The sequence below is a fragment of the Oscarella lobularis genome, chromosome 1 (assembly GCF_947507565.1).
Source record: "Oscarella lobularis chromosome 1, ooOscLobu1.1, whole genome shotgun sequence".
Taxonomy (NCBI): domain Eukaryota; kingdom Metazoa; phylum Porifera; class Homoscleromorpha; order Homosclerophorida; family Oscarellidae; genus Oscarella; species Oscarella lobularis.
In genome coordinates, this window is record NC_089175.1 from 2,570,147 (window position 1) to 2,587,497 (window position 17,351).

The 17,351-nt window shown below is 47.7% G+C and overlaps 4 protein-coding genes across 10 annotated transcripts; 2 read left to right on the top strand and 2 right to left on the bottom strand.

Annotated features, from left to right (window-relative positions):
* Position 1: 1 nt before the first annotated feature.
* LOC136184897 (pyridoxine/pyridoxamine 5'-phosphate oxidase-like) lies at positions 2 to 2,048 on the top strand. Its single transcript, XM_065971904.1, has 10 exons — positions 2 to 234; positions 284 to 383; positions 440 to 493; positions 547 to 675; positions 728 to 804; positions 853 to 1,322; positions 1,378 to 1,450; positions 1,501 to 1,564; positions 1,618 to 1,770; positions 1,830 to 2,048. Exons 1-6 carry the CDS (start codon positions 20 to 22, stop codon positions 1,022 to 1,024), a joined length of 747 nt encoding a protein of 248 aa, XP_065827976.1. The 5' UTR covers positions 2 to 19; the 3' UTR covers positions 1,025 to 1,322; positions 1,378 to 1,450; positions 1,501 to 1,564; positions 1,618 to 1,770; positions 1,830 to 2,048.
* A 190-nt stretch (positions 2,049 to 2,238) lies between these two features.
* LOC136184667 (A disintegrin and metalloproteinase with thrombospondin motifs 18-like) lies at positions 2,239 to 6,500 on the bottom strand. The gene is made up of 19 exons (XM_065971595.1): positions 6,341 to 6,500; positions 6,222 to 6,291; positions 5,833 to 6,164; positions 5,321 to 5,782; positions 5,173 to 5,265; positions 4,999 to 5,126; positions 4,789 to 4,938; positions 4,593 to 4,730; positions 4,384 to 4,537; positions 4,193 to 4,327; positions 3,924 to 4,132; positions 3,803 to 3,866; positions 3,637 to 3,751; positions 3,449 to 3,579; positions 3,272 to 3,401; positions 3,138 to 3,221; positions 2,782 to 3,084; positions 2,606 to 2,729; positions 2,239 to 2,554 (listed from the first exon to the last, which is right to left on the bottom strand). The coding sequence occupies exons 1-19, from the start codon at positions 6,401 to 6,403 to the stop codon at positions 2,347 to 2,349; spliced, it is 3,093 nt and encodes a 1,030-aa protein (XP_065827667.1). The 5' UTR covers positions 6,404 to 6,500; the 3' UTR covers positions 2,239 to 2,346.
* A 165-nt stretch (positions 6,501 to 6,665) lies between these two features.
* On the bottom strand, positions 6,666 to 14,114 carry LOC136184617 (nuclear pore complex protein Nup98-Nup96-like). Of its 7 annotated transcripts, none has more exons than XM_065971566.1 (30): positions 13,884 to 14,114; positions 13,463 to 13,819; positions 13,251 to 13,400; positions 13,146 to 13,198; positions 12,979 to 13,092; positions 12,757 to 12,931; positions 12,639 to 12,695; positions 12,547 to 12,587; positions 12,422 to 12,496; positions 12,295 to 12,367; positions 11,999 to 12,232; positions 11,643 to 11,944; positions 11,301 to 11,576; positions 11,067 to 11,251; positions 10,651 to 11,009; positions 10,454 to 10,593; positions 10,286 to 10,399; positions 9,210 to 10,229; positions 8,989 to 9,139; positions 8,730 to 8,935; positions 8,501 to 8,674; positions 8,306 to 8,448; positions 8,193 to 8,256; positions 7,926 to 8,134; positions 7,588 to 7,864; positions 7,413 to 7,536; positions 7,278 to 7,366; positions 7,174 to 7,224; positions 6,962 to 7,120; positions 6,666 to 6,910 (listed from the first exon to the last, which is right to left on the bottom strand). In XM_065971566.1, the coding sequence occupies exons 1-30, from the start codon at positions 13,927 to 13,929 to the stop codon at positions 6,758 to 6,760; spliced, it is 5,571 nt and encodes a 1,856-aa protein (XP_065827638.1). In that variant the 5' UTR covers positions 13,930 to 14,114; the 3' UTR covers positions 6,666 to 6,757. The 7 variants fall into 7 exon arrangements, with proteins under 7 accessions (XP_065827638.1, XP_065827629.1, XP_065827617.1 ...); XM_065971557.1 differs by having other exon boundaries at positions 12,422 to 12,499; XM_065971545.1 differs by having other exon boundaries at positions 12,422 to 12,499; positions 12,547 to 12,695; positions 13,463 to 13,816.
* Positions 14,115 to 14,135: 21 nt separating this feature from the next.
* On the top strand, positions 14,136 to 17,299 carry LOC136184913 (PGAP2-interacting protein-like). Its single transcript, XM_065971930.1, has 13 exons — positions 14,136 to 14,348; positions 14,487 to 14,799; positions 14,877 to 15,230; positions 15,287 to 15,765; positions 15,815 to 15,894; positions 15,942 to 16,047; positions 16,099 to 16,234; positions 16,287 to 16,351; positions 16,410 to 16,551; positions 16,610 to 16,697; positions 16,754 to 16,815; positions 16,871 to 17,023; positions 17,077 to 17,299. The coding sequence occupies exons 1-13, from the start codon at positions 14,144 to 14,146 to the stop codon at positions 17,159 to 17,161; spliced, it is 2,268 nt and encodes a 755-aa protein (XP_065828002.1). The 5' UTR covers positions 14,136 to 14,143; the 3' UTR covers positions 17,162 to 17,299.
* Positions 17,300 to 17,351: the final 52 nt, after the last annotated feature.

Genomic DNA, 17,351 nt, shown 5'->3' on the forward strand with positions numbered 1-17,351 from the left:
TAGTTGACCGTTTTGGTGCATGTTCTCCTGCTACATACAGAGAAGCTTTGCGACTTACAGGCGTAGTTTTGCATTGTTTTATAACCACCGGAATCTTATCAAAAGGACAATCATGGCAAGTCGCGAGGAAACGAGAAAAGAACCGTTTGGTCTTCTCGAAACGTGGCTAAAAGAGGCTTTTGCCACGCCAATGGAAATGGAACAGAATGCAATGACAATTGCCACTTCGACTAAGTACGTACGAAGAGTCGACCCGAACCTTTGGTAAAGCTAAAACGCGTAGAGACGGAAAACCGTCGTCGAGATTCATACTTCTCAAAGGATATGACAACGATGGTCTACGATTTTTCACCAACTACAACGGAAGAAAAGGGCAAGAACTGGTATGTGTACAAATAATGACCTTGATATGATGCACCTTTGATTTTTTCTTCGCCAGATCAGCAATCCACGTGCCACTCTCTTCTTTCATTGGCCCAAGATGCTAAGAGAAGTATGCTAGCTATCCTGGAGACCTTCTCGTGCTTCCAAGATGATTTCTCTCAGATTTCTGTTAGCGGTGTTGTGAGGAAATTGAGTAAAAAGGAGTCGTCTGATTATTTTCACAGTCGCCCGAGAGGCAGTCAGATTGGTGCTTGCATCAGTCACCAGAGCGAAGTTATTCCTAATAGAGAAGTGGGGACCAATTGTGCAGCTTCTGTTTTCCCTTTTAAAATTTAGACTCTAGATATTGATCGAGAGGCAAAAGAAAATGGAAGAGGAGTATGCTGACGAGAGCAAGGAAATTCCTAGACCAGATGAATGGTAAGCTACCAAGCCAAGCTTTTCTAATATAATTATTTCTAATGCAAGGGGCGGGTTTCTGCTTGTACCTGAGCAACTTGAATTCAAGCAATTGAAAGAGAATGGGAGAGAGACCAGTCAGCGGTGGAAATTCACTCGAATTGAAGCCATTCCCTGTCCTCCTCCAGAAGGAATAATAATGAGCGACAGTTTGCAGTGGACATCTGAATCAAATACATAAACAAAGTACTGTATATGTCGTTTGTATGAGCCTACTTTCAGCTATGCACTTTGCTTTTAATTTAATAATCAAATGACGTCCGCTGTATTCAAATCTGCTAATCACGAGAAACGATCCGCGTGACAGTTTCTCACATGATTTTGTGTGGGAGTACAGTGCACAACACAACAAGTCTCACCGTGCAAGAAAGCCATGCTCCGTCTCATCGTCCTCTCTCTTTGCCTGGCATTGGTGACCTCCCACTTGTGCCTCCTTTATCCGCGTCAGCGCGGCAGCCTCTCCGGGGAGAACGAACCAGGCAAGTTAAAGTGCAAAGCAACTCAAATTATGTATTCATTTCTTTGGTGTCTTAGGTGCGGATGACTGCGCTCTGACGACTCCCTCTTGCGGTAATCGCCCCACGGAAGAACCCTCAGTGTCCTTCCAGTAAAGGAAGCATGCATTGAGAGTAAACATTATTCAAATTGCGTTGGCAGGGGCAACAAGCTCTACCAGTTCACCCTGCAAAAGAACTTGAACCATTATAACTACGAGAACCCAGTGAGAAAAATATCTATGTGAATTCACACTAATAAGTATATTCTGTATAACAGGGGTATTTGGAGGTTTCGTGGGCTCCGCCAGATGACCTTGACAGACGAACGATCCTCTCTAGAGTGGGGGACACGAACACAACGTCTCCCTACCTGTACACCGCAACTGTGGAACTGCCATATGCATCTGAGCCAACCCACATTGTTATCATGGTAAAGACGTTCAGTCTTTAGCCTAGTACTTTTAGTAATTCTGATTCATAAATGTACAGGCTCAGTACAGGACGAATGCACAGGAACCAGTGCCATCAGCCTTCTACCAGTGCGCTGATATCCAGATCTACGAAAGCTAGAGAGAGACATGAACAGCTCTTGGTGCATCGCTACTGTCATGCCTGCTGCATGCGCGTCTTTTGTCTTTTGCCACTGCCTGTCGCTTGCCTGTCGCCAGATAAAAATGTTTAATTGGCCTTTCGGCCCGTTTCCATGCATCTGGGTGCAAATCGCGAAGCGACTACTGTTTAGGGCCTCTTTCTTCTCGGGGGCCCCCAGCTAATTAATTACGCGCTGTAGGCCTAGATACATCTCGATACGTGGCCACGTGAGCCAATGGCGGGCTTTTTAGATGAGGTGCTAGGTACTGTGAGAAAACTATCTAGAAGCACCGCGACAAAGCCTTACTCATTGGCTAACCGATTAGATATAAAACATGGCTAGTCTATTGCTTTACTGACAACTCACATCCACTTGAAACTGAAAGAAACGGAAAAAAAGGCAGTTCGTTGATCCTCAGCACGCTTGAGTGTTGCATTGTTTCGACGCCGATTTCTTGTTCAGTTTGCAACAATTGTACTCGTCGATGTTTTTACCTGTGTTGAGATCGCGACAGACGACTCGGCGCGTCTGGTTCCCTCCTCCACACGTCTTGCTGCATTCGCTATATTTTTTCGTGATCCACTTGAAATTGACATTCTGGGGACACGGCGTTTCGTTGCGCCTTCAAAAGGACAAAATGAGCAAGAAATAAAAAAGGCTAAACGGGATTTACTTGCACTCGCCGCAGCACGTTTTTTCTCTAGGTCTCGGCTTAGACAAATCGGAGCATCGACTTTCCTTCACGCGTTTTCCGTCTTTTGTGCGACGACACTCAACAACTGGAGTTTGTGTACCACCTTAAAAATACCTTCATTATCTCCCGCAAAAGACGTTATTTAGCTACGGTACCTGGTCCGCATTGACTGCACGGGGACTCTTTCTGACTCCAGACATATTTCGTGCATTGCGGTGGAGGATCCGTAGAATTAGGCATAATGTAGAAATAAAAGAAGCCGGCATGGCATCCCTCAGGCTCAGCACCGTAAATTAGAGCTTCTATAGTAACGCTGCAATTTGTTGGAGTGCTCAGTGCGCCAACAATAACTTCCGGACGTCGAAGGTAGTAAAATGTCGTTCCTGCCATGTGAACAATTTGAATTTCTCCACCTGTTCCGCCAATCACAACTCTTTTGCCATCATCGTGACTAAGAGCTAAGGATAGATTCAGTAACTGCATTTCACAAAACACTCTATGTTCAACTCACCAAGAAACAAGAATTGGGAGTCTCCGAACTCTTTAATTATTATTAATCTCGCACCAGCCGGAATAGTGTGAATGGGAAAAAAAGCTTGGAAGGCTTATAAGTCAGACAGCAAGTAATGACATATTTTACTTTACCGTTTGTGGCTTGCTGTATTCCAGATGGGAAGGAGCAATTATTTTGAAAGCACGATGAGCCGTCGCCGTCGCAGACGCCACAATTATCATATTTTTTTCCAGACATTGGAACGTCGTCGCAGCCGACCGGCTAAACCAATCAATGAGGTAGCGTAGATAATTGCACAGTTCGCTTACCACACAACTTCCGTTAAAACACCGATCATTCGTGTGAGAGTGGCACCGAAGTCCATCTAATTCTTCAACAGAGTCATTTCGGTAGAGCTTTCCCGTTGATTCAGAGATACAGACTAACGTGCAGGTTTTATCTACACCCCGAATAATAGTCAAGCTCTTTTTGTACATTCTACCATGTCATTGTATACCAATGGGGTAGGGTTGCAAATCAGAAACTCCTTTAGCTATCCCAAGCTTTGTACATGCTTCTGCCCGAGTCTTGTCTGGCATGTCGTCCCAGATGCGCTTTTCGGTTGGACACGGCTACACATCATGTAAAATTATAAGTACTACTACTCAAGTCTGTGTACTCACATCATGACGGCGAGTTCCCAGTCTTATCGAGTCTCCTTCGCAAGGAAAACCGCATTTACTAGGACTAAACAGGAATGTCGTTATAGATTAAAAGTACTAGCTTTGTGTAAGAGCAACGAACGGTGGACTGTCGCATTTTCTCTCTTCTCTTACAAAGCTGATACCGCAGGTGGCGGAGCCGTCTCCTACCGGCTTCCACTCTCCCCATGAGCCATTCACAGGCTCAGAGTCAAAGTTTTCAATACATGGTGGTGGTTCACACAGGTCGTCGCCGGGAATAACGCTGGGCAACACAGATGCCTTTTGACACTTGCGACGGAAACAAATATCCTACGATCGAAAAGCGGGCGTTACTCCTGATCGATTAGACAACTCTAGAATAGAATTTACTGGATACGTATCCGGTATTGGTACAGTAGTGGGTCTCGGCACGGGCGATCCGCACGGTGTCCCATCGGTGGCACCGACAAACGTTGTAGTGCACTGTCCGTTGGGAAGTTGACACCACAACTCTTGACAGATATCCTGCGGAGATGTTCATACACGGAGTCGTCCCAATAGATCAAAGAGTTGTTAGTTACCCGATTGATAAACGAGCAGAATTTCGAACCAGGAAATGCGAGATTGCACTGATCGTCTAGAGTATACCATTTTCCAGGAAACGTGTAGTACTTCTGCCCAAAGCCTTCTTTGAAGTCAGACACGCAGTTCTCAAGGCACTTCAGGTCACCGTTGCTACACAAAAATCGATTTGTCGTACAACGTGCTGTATGCAATAGATCGTCTTTACTTGATTCTGTCAAACAGGTACCCTTTGCTGCACTGAGACCACGTGAAAATCTGCGACGCTCCGCTGACGGACGGCGACATTACGAATCCATCAGAAGCACGGCATTGTCCGCCTGAGCCGTCGTGAAGCATACCCAGGCTGAGAGAAAAAGAAAAACTCCTATAATAAATTATGATTTTTAACGTGTTTCAAATACTTGTGTCCGAGTTCGTGTGCGAGAACATAGCCGATCTGTAAGCCCTTGTCGCTGTTAACGGAAGCTCGGAATTGATTTGTGCATACTCCTCCGATCCACGCTCTTCCCAGTTCCCAGCAGTCTTCTTCTCGTCCAAAGCACATGCCGTTTCTAAGGAAAAGGAAATGCGAGTTTGTGCGCTCTCAGTGCACTGTTCATTTTAAAATATACCCCGTTAGCAAGAAAGCGTGATCGTGGTGCAAAGGATGGTTCAAGCCATCGTTGTTAATTTTCGCCTGCCAAGCGCTAAAACTCTCCAAGTTCGTTTTCGAATTTTGGCTAATTCGCAAACCCTCTTTCTACGGAACGCAATGAGATAAAATCTGAAACATAACTTCAGCGCACTTCCTCATCCGCTTTCGTTTTGAAGACAATGCATCGTTTGAGTATAAGACGAACATTGAAGTCCAGTTCATTAGAGTGATACAAACCGGAGGCCTTCGAGAAACAAATCGTAATAGAAATAGAAAGTTTTTTCCTCAGTTCTACTCACAATGTGAAGTAATTTGATTATAAATTTGAAAAGAATCGTCAGGTTTTTTCCGTGTATGTTATAGGACAGATGGTCAATGACGATAATGCTTTCAATAACGTGAAGTCTCTTTGACGCTACGTCAAGAGACTCCGGCCGTATCCTGTTGCAGGTATAGTTTTCCACCTTTGGCTTCAATTTTTCGGCCAAAGTATCATTAGACGTATTACAAAAGACATTGATGGGCTCCAAACGAGGATCAGGGGTAGGACTAGTAGTAGCAGAAGTAGTCGTAGGCGCAACTAAGCACTTGTTATTAGTAGGAGGAACAGAAGTAGCAGTAGACATCGGAGCGCCGTCGTCATCATTGCCAGTCATACCACTTCCCCGTTTCGTCACAATGTGACTGTGCTCGCCTTCCACGAGATGATCAGGAAGTGGCTGTATAATCATGTGATCGCCTTCTATCATTATGGCTCCTCCCTACAAGTTTTTGCTAATCAACTTAAATTATCCGGAAATTGGTTTCTCACCAACGTTCCATTGCAGTTTTCGAGTACAACACGAGACTTCACGTGAGACTTGACCGTTCCGGAATAGTGACAAGCGTACACGTCGTGATTTATGATCGAACGCTCGTCGCCGCGCAATTCCAAGACAAAGCTCGAACTGACGAACGTCGTGTCCGTCTTCACTTCCAACATGAACGTTTTCCCGAACGCGGTGAAATTGAAGTGAATCGGCTTCGCATGATCGGCAGTCATGTCGATTCGTCTCGTCGTTGCGTGATCGGTTAGGAGATCGTGACTGACGTATTGACCGTCTTCGGTCACTCGCATTGGTGTTGTTAGATCGTAGGGAGGGGCTAGATTGGATTTGTAGCTCTACTATCGGGGCAACCCACCAGTTCTACTACGGGTACCTTCGTGCAAACGGTGGCGAGGAACGCCAAGGAGAGTCTCCGTGTCGTACTTCGACATGGACTCGTGCAACTGAACGAGAGACAATGCAGAACGAGTTCTAGGGCTCGTGCGAGCGTACCCTGTGCTCGATTGGAGCTGATAGGGTGAGCGGCGAGAAGAGAGCGAGCAGAAGCCAGAGCATTGCAAGTGGAACTGGGAGAGACCGCCGATTCGAGTCGCCTTTGTTTCTTTCGGCGATCCCACGCAAGGATGCCCGCAAGGATGCAGATGAATGGGTTCACAAATTTGATTAGTCGACTCATTCTTCGGTGCACGGGTGTCGACGTCGCGGAGGGCCTCGTTCGTGAAGAACGGGATGCGGACTTCCTGAACATGTGCGTGATGACGTCACATGACGTCGAGGAAAAAAACCACAGTGACGTACACAAAGAAAACCAAGCTAGAGGTAGAGGATATTCTAATTATATGCACGTAGCATGAGAAAGACGGAAATTCAATTTGCATGCTCATATCGCACCAGCACACAGAATTCTCGCTATTTTACCAAACCAGATATGTAACTTCGAGTTAGCGCTCTCAATTCCGACATAGTGTAGTCCTCCGGCATAGGAAGACAGGCAATGAAAGGCGTAAGAGCGAGAGGCGGTAGAGCACTGTCGTCTAACACGACGTCTTCATCAGGATGGTCCTATAGAAACGGTATGGCCTGCAATTGAAAATCAATAAAAACATCTCTTACCTGTAAAAATAGGAGCGTTTTCAAAAACGTTGCGCATTTCATACTAATTTCGCTCTGACAGAGCCTGTCTTCGAAAGAGACACACGTGAAATCCTTCATACGAGTACACAAGAGCTGAAGCTGCTCTTGCAATCGTTCCCTAAGATCCTCGTCATCGTTCTGAGAAAGAGGTACAGTAGCAAGGTCTTCTACTGCTGGCCGAATGTACGTACCTCGTCCAAATTCATCATTTCACTTCTGATATTCAAATAGTCCAAAATGATCTAAAAGAAAGTCGCCCGTTTCGCGCAAACGAATTTTATTAATTAAAACGTACTTCGCCGCGGTTGCTCCAGTCAAATATGTCGCAATTTCGATTGTCATCGGCTAGCTGCTCTAACATCGCAAAAAGATACTGTTCTTTCCCTAAAACGACGCGTGCAAAGGTGCAACGATAGAATTACGTACGCACCATTAACGATGCAATCAGCAGCTAAATTTTTCATAATGACGTCATGGGCTGCATTCCAAAAGCCGCCCTTCAGGCAGTACTCAGCCTCTTTCTCCGCATTTTGATCATAACGGGCTCTCAGAGCCTATATACATGTAACTACCGTAAGAGAAAAAACCAGGCGTACGATAAATACTTTTGCTTCGAAGATCCATTCAGCTGGTACGAGCAGTTTTTCAACTAGAAACTTTTCGTCTTCGCTATCGTCGTCCAAGCCGCACTGTCTCGTTAAAATCTGCTGAACAGCCAGCTGCCTATCCGCAGACTCGTCCAGATGAAGAAGAACGAAAATAGCCCACTTCCACAGGCCAAGAGACTCTAACTGCGAAGCGAAGTCGGTGTGAAGTGCAACGTAGTTATAAGCAGGCAAATGCTCGTAGTAAACAGCTCTCAGAAGCAAGCTAATAAACCAGCTAAAAAGAAAAGGACTTTCCAATCAAAATAGGAAATTAAATTTAACTAAGAGAATCGAACCTGACTCCATGATCCAAGAAATGCGACGTATAGGTGGCCGGAGATAGACTTCTCTCCAAACGGTGCGTGCGATTAGAATGGAGTTTCAGCAAGTGAAAAGATAAGTCTCTGACTGTGCCCATCAAGCCTTGAGAGTCAAGAAAGTTCAAAAGTCGGCCGTTCTTTACGTAGGGCGGATGAGGCGGCGCAGCAACGGTGCCAGATTTTCCCTTTTATTAATTAAAAATACCATTTTCTCTTTTGTGCTAGAAATAGCGAAGTGCAAACCTTGAAAGCTTCGCAATAGAGGCGCAATCCGCGAGAAATTGAATCAGAAGCCGAGCATTCAACACTAAAATTGTCGCATTAGTGAAATCGTTCGTAAGATCGCGTCACTTTACTTTAGATGAAGAGACAGACATCTTTGCCAATGCATGCCTTCGCACGTCTGTATAGAATGACGTAGACTCGACTTATCCCACGACGTTTGTCCGGCTGAAATAGCGTATTTTTTCAAGTACTCAACATTCATTAGAGCATCCGCCTAAAAGACACATCTCAAGGAGCTCTACTTCGTCTTCAACGAGTTCCCTTACTTTCAGTTGCTCCCATTCGCTCAACTGTTGCAAGCACAACGCTTTGGACACCTCGCTACCGCCCATCTGAGCGATGATCAGAGCAAGACTGTGATCGGCGTGACGTTGAGCTAGTTGACACGCCGGCCCAATTTGCTCAGTCGAAAGCAAAGAGCCCAACCTGTCCAAATAGTCCTAATAGGGAAAAAACCCTCAAAAGACGTTCCAAGCGCGGACAAAAAATGCCTACCTTTTCGCCCGAGGACTCGACCCGTTTCATTCCCGTTATCGACAGCCAATCAGCGACGGCGTGCCGACGAGCGATTCGATGCAAATACGACGCCTCCTCCGTCTCGTGGTCGACCTCTTCGTCGTTGGCGTGAACGCCGTCGAGGCGACCCCACAAGGCGACACACAAACGACAGTTGGACTCAAACTGCTCTAGCGACTCATCATCTGAGAAAAATCCTCTAGTGACGATGCGCATGCAAAATGCCTACATGACTCACGTAAAAATTTTCTGGCCATTTCCTGCGCTGCACTGGTCATATCGTGAATGATCTGGACGCCCTTGGCGACAGTGAAACGAGGAACACCGTTCTCGTCCAAGTGCTGTCCGCTGTGTCGAAAGGCGACGTCCAATGCAGGCAGAAAATGAGCCTAAAACACAACACGCACACAAAGTTTACTAAACAAAGTAACTAAACGTCAAACAACGTATGATCTAGACCTCTATGTTTGGAGACGCTGGAATCATCGTCGGAGATATGACGACTCTTTCGAGCGTCACGGTATAGTACGGCGAATGCCGCAAAGAGGCTGCTCCAGCGGACGACTTCGGTCCGAAGATGGTAAACGACATATCGGCGTCGGAGCTCTTCTTCGTCGTCGCCGTCGGTGCGAGCGACGAGCCTAGATGCGCCAAAATCCCGTTGGGACCCCACCCGACGCGAAACGATCGTCCCATGAAAGCCGCCGTGTCCTTGATAAGACATTGACGTCCCGATTCGCTCGCGGGATCGTGGAACTTCCTAAAGAAGCTCTCCTCCCACGGCACGGGCGTAATGACGCGTTTCTCTCGAGTCAGGGTAGCGGCATGAGCGCGGAAGGAACGAGACGATTGCTGAGGAATTCCACGTGGCGGTCGGCTGGAGACGTCCATTCTCTGAACGCTGAGAAGGGACGACGCCGGGGAGAGAGTCGCACCCAACGGTATCGGCGATTGAACCAAACGTTGGACGCTCGACGTCGTCTGTTTCCACGGAACGAATCCAGGCGATTTCCCCGTTGGAAACAGGGGAGGAAGTCGGTTTTCTTTGCCGAGCTGCATTTCCGCATAGTCGTCGTCTTCGTCGCCAAAGAACGACGCTTTCATCACTTGAAAATGCTGCGGGTTGATCTTGAGAGCGGCAGCCGTCTTCTCCGACTGTCCTTTGACGACTTGTTCGTCGTCGTCGTCAACGTCTTCGTCGTCCATGTGAAAGGATTCTGCAAAGGAATCCTCGTCGTCGCTCTCGTCAGCGGAGTCTTTCATTTCAGTGTCGTCGTCCAATATGAGAGGAGTTTCAGTTTGTGACGGGATAGGTTCGGCTGGCGGGAAAGCGGAAGACGCTTGAGTCTGACCCGGCTTCGGCTTCGGCTGCTGATTGGCAGCCGCCGCCGCCGCTTCTCCTTTCTGACGTTTCTTGGCAACCGCATTTTCCTCGTCGGAATCCTCGTCAACGAGGCCATACTTGGAAAAGTGATCCACCTATAAGGAAGAACGCCTGTGAGAATAGATAGACAAAAAACGCATGCCGTGTCTACCTTGAAAGTCCACGCTCCGCTTCCAGGTTCGTAGTCAATGAATGTCGCGCCCATTTTCGCCGTTAGACGCTCCACTTTGTCAGAATAGCGCATTGATGCGAGTCGTTCAGGATCCTAAAGAAAGAATATTGTATGAGAGCCAACTTCATTGGGTTTCAGAGTTTTTGCCTTGATTGCTTCTCGCGTCGATTTATCAATTGGCCACGTCTTTTCGAGGCACACAAACGCGCGTTTGTTCAATTCTTCGCCACAGGAAGGCTTGACGTCGTCGTCGGGATAGACGCAAATTTCTTTACGTCTTATATGAACTGAAAAAAGATTAGTTTTCAAAGAAAAGCGAAGATCTAATAAATTAAAAATCTCACCTATTTCGTCCAAATTCAATCCGCGAACATTCGTCTTCCCTTCGAAAACGACGTATCCGTATCCCTCTCTTCCTACCTTGAAGTCGTCCACTTCGATGGGCCCAGACGAATCGTGGGACGGAGCCAACGCTTGCAATTCGGCCAACGACGGCTTCATGTAATAACCGGGCCGCGTCAAAGTGATGCCCGTCGTCGGATCGACTTTTCCCGTTCCACCCACCGAATCGGCGCCAGACGGACTCGCTCCGGAGAGAATGCTCTCGTCTCCGGTCGCCGAAGACGCAGCGGGAGTGAATCCAGCGAACGTAGGAGGCTCCGCCAGCCCTCCAACGGTGCTCTCAGACGGAGTATAACTAAAACTTGCGAAAAACAAAAGACTGAGCAAAGCCGGTTCTATTGAAATTTCTGTGGCTCACGTATCCGAGAAGAGATTTCCGCCTGACGTCGTCTTCGGCGTGCTGCTGGCCACTTCGGGACCGTTCTTCTTTGGAGTTATGAGCGCGGAAAGAGCCGCGTTGGATGACGTCGACGTCGCGGCGGTGGCGGACTGTCCGACCGAAGGAGAAGCCCCTGATTGACTCGTATTGAAGGTCACGCTCTTCTAAAACGATCTATGTACGTCAAGTTGCGTTTTGGACTACGAGATTTACGTCTGGTGTCGATTTTGGCTTGATGACCAACGTCTTCACGCTCTTCCTGGGAACGAGCATATCGTGCTTCATCTTCGACAAATCCCATTCGTCGTCGTTGTCTGCGACTTCAAAAAGATGAGATTTTCGAACGATTCGACGCGGTTTGATGCGAGCCGCCGGACGAGGCATGAGTTTGTAGTGAGACGCCGGGCTCGCCTGACTGACAGGCGACGAAGTCGTCGCCGCCGCCGTCGCAGAATTACCCGTAGACGACCCAGGAGTTTTCTTCGCTTCCTAAAAAGAAAGAGAGAAAAAACGTTCCAAAAGATGCGTTAACTCTTCTTATGTCGCTTTGGGTACCTCCACTGCGTTTCTAAAGAGCGGCGAATCGCCAAACGGCGAATTCTTCAGCGCTTGGAGCTGCAATTTCAATAATTCTTGCTGAGGCACGACAGTCATTCCGGCTCCCACTCCACTATTTCCCAAGCCGAGACCGAGTCCCGAGCTACTCTGCAGTCCAAGACCCCCGCCGGACGACAGGCCACCTAGGCTACTGGTGCCACCGAGTCCACCCAGACCTCCCAGACCTCCCAGACCTCCACCGCCTCCAGCCTGATTCATTCCCATGCCTAGTTTAAGTCCGCCACCGAGACCGAGACTCCCTGTATAAAAAAATCTAATAAAAACTTTTAGGGGGGGTTTCTAATAAAATGTACCTGATGCTTGCGATGTTCCCAGTCCGAGGCCGAGTCCCGTTCCTTGCTTATTGAATATTCCACCTCCTCCCGACATGCCGCCGAGACCGAGACCGCCCGCGTTTCCGCCTAGCTGAAAAGAACTCGCTCCGCCGAGTCCGCCGCCGAGTCCGCCGCCGAGTTGAAGACCTCCGGTTCCGGTGGTTTGGTTTCCGAAGAAGGCGTTGCCGCTCGTACTCGTCCCGAGTTGAAGTCCTAGGAGAGAGAACAAAATTGTCATACATAAAATTTGAATATAAAGTAGCATGTGTTCTCGCCTTGGCCAAGTCCAGTGTTTCCCAAGGATAATCCGCCGGGTTTATTGTTGAAGAGATTAGCGCCACCGCCTCCCTATTCGCGCAAAACCATCATTTAGGTTTGAATTGGAGAGGAATTTATTAGTACCTGAAGGCCTCCACCCAAAGTGAGTCCAAGTCCACTCTGTTGCTGCTGTTGCTGCTGTCCAAACATACCTCCAGTCTGCTGAATCATCATTTTTGCCACGACGAGTATGAAATCGTTTTGCTTACCGGCAGACCTAATCCCGCTTGTCCGCCACCGGCAGGCGCAACTGTCCCAGTAAATAGACCCCCACCAGTAGTTTGATTTGCAAATAGCCCACCGGTCTTGTTTTGCTGATTGAACAACCCCCCTTGATTCTGCTGTCCAAACAGCCCACCTGAAACGCACAAGCCGAGTATCAAGCATAGACATAATACGCTTATAAAGATATGATTTACCGCCAAGGCCAGTCTGTTGCGACTGCTGCTGTTGCTGTGCGAAGCCACCTCCTGTTCCAAGACCGCCCATTCCTAAGCCACCTCCTCCTACTCCTCCTAGCTGCGACTGCTGACCAAACATTCCACCAGCCTGCGGTCCTCGTCGATTCAACTGGTAATCTTCCATTCTCAGTTCCTAACTCGATTAATTAAGAGAAAATTAATTTATCAGGTTCCACTTGCCTCGAATGATTTGTTCTCATATTCTTTCATGCCCGATATAGCTTGCAAAGCCGTTGTAATAGTTTGCACGTATCCGCCTATCTTTGACGGTGCCGAATCAGTTCCATGCACAGGCTAATAAAAAAACGTCGTTTTCCCCCGCTGCTCCGCGAATCGTCATAACAAACCTTGAACTTTACAGGAGTTCCAGGACCGGCTTGCTGCCCACTGAAACTTCCTCCTAAGATATCGATTAGCGTTGAGCCTATATCTAATCAACAAATTCAACGTACCACTTGTAAATATGCCACCACCAGTGGCTCCAGAGCTAAAAGAGCTCGTTCCACCGCTGAACGCACTCGCCTGTCCACCCAACTGAGACTGCTGTCCGAAGAGTCCTGTACCAGCCGTAGTCCCACTTCCACTACTACCACTGAAAAGACCTATAGAAAAAAATATAAATACAGAATAATAATAATAATAAATACAGAAACTCCTTTTTTACCTGTTCCTGTTTTCTGCCCAAAGAGTCCGGCTCCTGCTTGGCTCTGCTGTTGCTGAGGCGACTGAAAGACATTGGTTCCTGTATTGGCACCAAAAAGTCCGCCAGTGCCGCCGCCGGCGCCGAGTTGAAATCCGCCCAGGCCCCCTGTCTGACTTGTCTGTTGTTGCTGTTGCTGCTGTTGTCCGAATAGGCCTCCGGTTCCCGTTCCTCCCGCTAGGGTGCCGGTGCCGCCGCTGAAGCCGCCGCCGGCACCGGCGGCGAATCCCGAGGCTCCGCCCAATCCTGTCGTTCCCAGTCCCGTCGTTCCCGTTCCAAACGATTTGTTTTGACCGAAGAGGCCGCCGCCCGAGAGCGCTGCTGTGGGAAAACGTTCGCTCGAAAGGGGGCCCCCGATTGAAACTGTAGCGCGATCGGTACTTACTGTTGCCGGTGAGTCCCGCGCCTCCGAATGTCGGCGTTTTGAACATTGTCTTCTGGTTTGTTTTGTGACCGTGGCGCCCGGAAGACGAAGAAGGCGGCTTTTTCTAAGCGAAGGACTTGAAATCGGTGACGGGAAAGCCACTGAAACGCTGATCACGTCGTATCACTTCGTAGAAACGGGCCTGTCAGCAAAAAAGAAGGGACGCGGTGAGTAAGCGCGTTTCCCGGCTAATCACGCACGCGCGCTAGAAGAGCGGAGAGATGAAGCCGCCCAAAGTCAAAGCTCTTCGCCATCGCATTCAGAGCACCCTATTCAAAGTCGGCGACGAGTTTCAGGACGTGCCCGAAAGTGCCGTGCTCTCGTCGCGCTCGGACGACGGCGAAAGCGTCGCAGACGTGCAAGAAATCGAAGAATTCGTCGAAGGACTCGCCGAACTGGGCAGCCTCGCCTCCGAGACAATACTCGGTAAACCTATTGCAACAAAGTAGACTCGCCAGTCGCATCGTGCTACGATAAAAAATGGGGATTAGGCTAAAAGAAACGAAATTCCTGCAGAATTCGATTTCTCTCCTGATTTCAAAAAATTTCCTTTATTTCCTGCAGGATACGTGTGGTGGTCTCTCTTTTATGCCCTTGCTCCTCTCATCTGGTTCTTTCCTTTGAATGAACTCGACATAACCGGATATGAGGTCTTGATTGCACTTCTCTTGTCTCCCGCCTTGCTCGGCTTGTCGCCGCTGCGTCGTTTCGTGTTTACGAATCGCGGACTCGCCGTGCTTCAAATTCTCTCCGTTCTCAGTCTGGCCTCGTATCAGTCATCGACTCTCATTCGTCGTCTCACCATTTTATCGCTCGGGAATGCGGCGTCAAATTTGGCACTTTGCGCCTCGTGGCACTCGACTTCTCCGAAGCAAAGGTACTCGTGATTTTAATTAGATTAAAATTAAAGTTGTCACGTGATAACTGCCATAACATTAATATTTCTGTTTCTAGATTTCAAGGTTTGTGGGGCTTTCTTTTGGGTCATTTTCTCCTGTTAGCCATCCGTGTGTGGTGGACGTCGCTCAATGCTGTCTGGGCGAGCGACACTTTCAATACAATCGTCATCGTCCTCGGTCTTCTAGCCGTTGTCGAACGCTTGTACTCTTCTGAAAGTCCAGAAAAAGGAAAACAGCAGAAGATGAGTAGACAGCTCGAAGAGATTAGCTCGCCCACGTGGTCCCTCGCCGCTATTGGCTTTGGCTCGATGCTCTTTCTAACTCACTGGCTATTTAGCGAAGCGTCGCTACTCTCGCGATGGGTCGTCACTGGGCTACCAAATTCGGGCCCACCACCAAATCCATGGGGGTGAAAAAATTATTTATACATACATATATACGTATAAATTTGTATGTATTTTTCAGTGGTGCCGTGATTGTCGCCTTGGCATTTAGTCTATCTCTACTATCTCCAACGATCCTATTTCGTTCAAAATTGTGGTGGATAATTGGCTTGGGCGGCGGTCTTCTTCTGTACTATGCCAACACTTACATTGCTTTTATGGGCGGGCTCATTATTGGTTTATACGTTTTTTCCCTGTGGCCGTACGTTATTCAGTCGGTTATGGGATTGCCTCCCGCGAGAACGATGACTCTAGCCATGCTAGTATACATCGTTTGGATTCTCGCCGCCGTTTGGGTCGTCGCTTATAATTTTGTGCCCGTCGGTGGAACGATAGCCAGGGAGCAAACGGGAATCGTTATGGGGCTCGTCATGATGGGCGTTGCTGGACTCGCTCTTTTTATTGGAAGAAGCAAGGCAAGGGGAGGCAAGGAGCCTTTGAAGAGGACAGAAAGTCGCGGGGCTTCGGATAGACGATTTTTTGCCTATGGAACAAGACCAGGTGGGGTCAGAAGTGAATGCGTAGTCTGTAGTCTACTATTTCAGTGTAGCATTACTTTTGCTTGTTCTTGTGGCTCTTACTGGACTGGCTGTCAGATATGAGCGTTTTAGTTACGTGAAGCCGGAGAAGGTGAGCCCTACACGTCTTTCTTAGTAACCCCCAAATCTTGCCAATAGGAAGAGCAGAGGGAATTTACGGCCATGATATGGACAATACATTTTTGCTACGACAATCAAGGTTGGCCGAGTTTTGAAAGAGCTGCTCAGCTCATCAACAACACAGGCACGTTTCCGAAGCCTAACTGATTCAACTTCCTTGTTAAATATGTATTAGGGGCCGACGTTGTTGGCCTACTAGAGACAGACGCGTCGAGGCCATTTCTTCATAGTCACGATCTAACGATGTGGCTGGAAGAACGGCTTGGCATGTATGCTGATTTTGGGCCGGCAACGAGAAAACACACCTGGGGGTAAAGTGAGCTCTTGACTTGAATCCAAGTGAATAAATTCTGCTTCATATAGAGCCGTACTACTTTCCAAACACCCGATCATCAAATCTGAGCATCACCTACTTCCGTCGCCTGAGGGTGAAGTACATTCTCTTTGGCTGCTTAGACGTTCACATTGATGGGGTGATTCTTTTAGGAGAATTAGCTCCTGCTATCAGTGCTACTCTCAATATCAGTGGCCACTTGACCGATTTCGTTGTCGTTCACATGGGAAACGACGTCGATGACTTGGATCGCAAACTTCAAGCAGAAGCATTGTCAACAATTTTATCCAACTTGTGAGCAATCGATTTAAACCGTTGCCTTTTCAGAAAGACTTCTTCTTTCTCTGTGCAGCGAGAATCCTGCTGTTTTCTTGGGCTATGTGACGTCAGCACCGTTCAGTCGAGATTATCACCAACTTGTCAGAGTAGGAAAGGTCAAGGTAAGGAAGAGACTTATCATTTTGCACGTGCGCCAAATTGCTATCATTCTTGCTAGGATATAGACAACACTGATCGAAATAGATGGTGTCAGTACATATTTTACAAGAAGCTTATAAGGTATTTATAAGCAACCAGTTTGTCCAGAGTATTGCCAAAAGAGTATTTATTCTAGACTTGGCTATGCAAGGATATCCCACGGTGGATTGAGCGACACTGAGACTCAGCTTGCAAAGTTTCGAATCCCGGAATCACCTGATGAAAAGGATAACGATAAAATTAGTATTAATCCTTCAGACGTTCCTCAGAGGATCCGCTTTCCTGAAACGTAAGTTTTGATATTAGCAGTGTCATTATTAGTTGATTAACGTGCCGTCTTAGGTTTGGCTCGTATTCCGAATTTGCTCAAAGGTCCTGGGGTTCTCATCGGTACCAAGACAAGACCCCCAAATACTTTCTACCGTAGTCCATGTTCTCTTTGCTGTTCAATTGTCATTGGGCTCTGCATAATTGATGTTCTAGTGAAAAACGTGTTGCGCAGAAGCATGTCAGAGTTGCTCAATGTTTCAGGTTTCTACTGACAAATGAAAACATCTTACTAATACTTGCATTGGTGTCAATGCAATCCAAGAGCAATATGACTAACAATTAGAACT

Excerpts from the sequence above, each read along its gene's own strand:
- LOC136184897 (XM_065971904.1), top strand. The coding sequence starts at position 20 with ATGTTCTCCTGCTACATACAGAGAAGCTTTGCGACTTACAGGCGTAGT. Across the intron at positions 384-439 it reads GAAGAAAAGGGCAAGAACTG|ATCAGCAATCCACGTGCCAC; the intron begins GTATGTGTACAA and ends TTTCTTCGCCAG. Across the intron at positions 494-546 it reads GGCCCAAGATGCTAAGAGAA|ATTTCTGTTAGCGGTGTTGT; the intron begins GTATGCTAGCTA and ends GATTTCTCTCAG.
- LOC136184617 (XM_065971531.1), bottom strand. The coding sequence starts at position 13,929 with ATGTTCAAAACGCCGACATTCGGAGGCGCGGGACTCACCGGCAACA. Across the intron at positions 12,932-12,978 it reads ATGAGAACAAATCATTCGAG|GAACTGAGAATGGAAGATTA; the intron begins GCAAGTGGAACC and ends TAATCGAGTTAG. Across the intron at positions 11,577-11,642 it reads TCTTTAGAAACGCAGTGGAG|GAAGCGAAGAAAACTCCTGG; the intron begins GTACCCAAAGCG and ends CTTTCTTTTTAG.
- LOC136184667 (XM_065971595.1), bottom strand. The coding sequence starts at position 6,403 with ATGCTCTGGCTTCTGCTCGCTCTCTTCTCGCCGCTCACCCTATCAGCT. Across the intron at positions 4,133-4,192 it reads CAATACCGGATACGTATCCA|GATATTTGTTTCCGTCGCAA; the intron begins GTAAATTCTATT and ends TTTCGATCGTAG. Across the intron at positions 3,222-3,271 it reads AATACAGCAAGCCACAAACG|CTTTTTTTCCCATTCACACT; the intron begins GTAAAGTAAAAT and ends AAGCCTTCCAAG.
- LOC136184913 (XM_065971930.1), top strand. The coding sequence starts at position 14,144 with ATGAAGCCGCCCAAAGTCAAAGCTCTTCGCCATCGCATTCAGAGCACC. Across the intron at positions 14,349-14,486 it reads CGCCTCCGAGACAATACTCG|GATACGTGTGGTGGTCTCTC; the intron begins GTAAACCTATTG and ends TATTTCCTGCAG. Across the intron at positions 16,235-16,286 it reads ACGAGAAAACACACCTGGGG|AGCCGTACTACTTTCCAAAC; the intron begins GTAAAGTGAGCT and ends TGCTTCATATAG.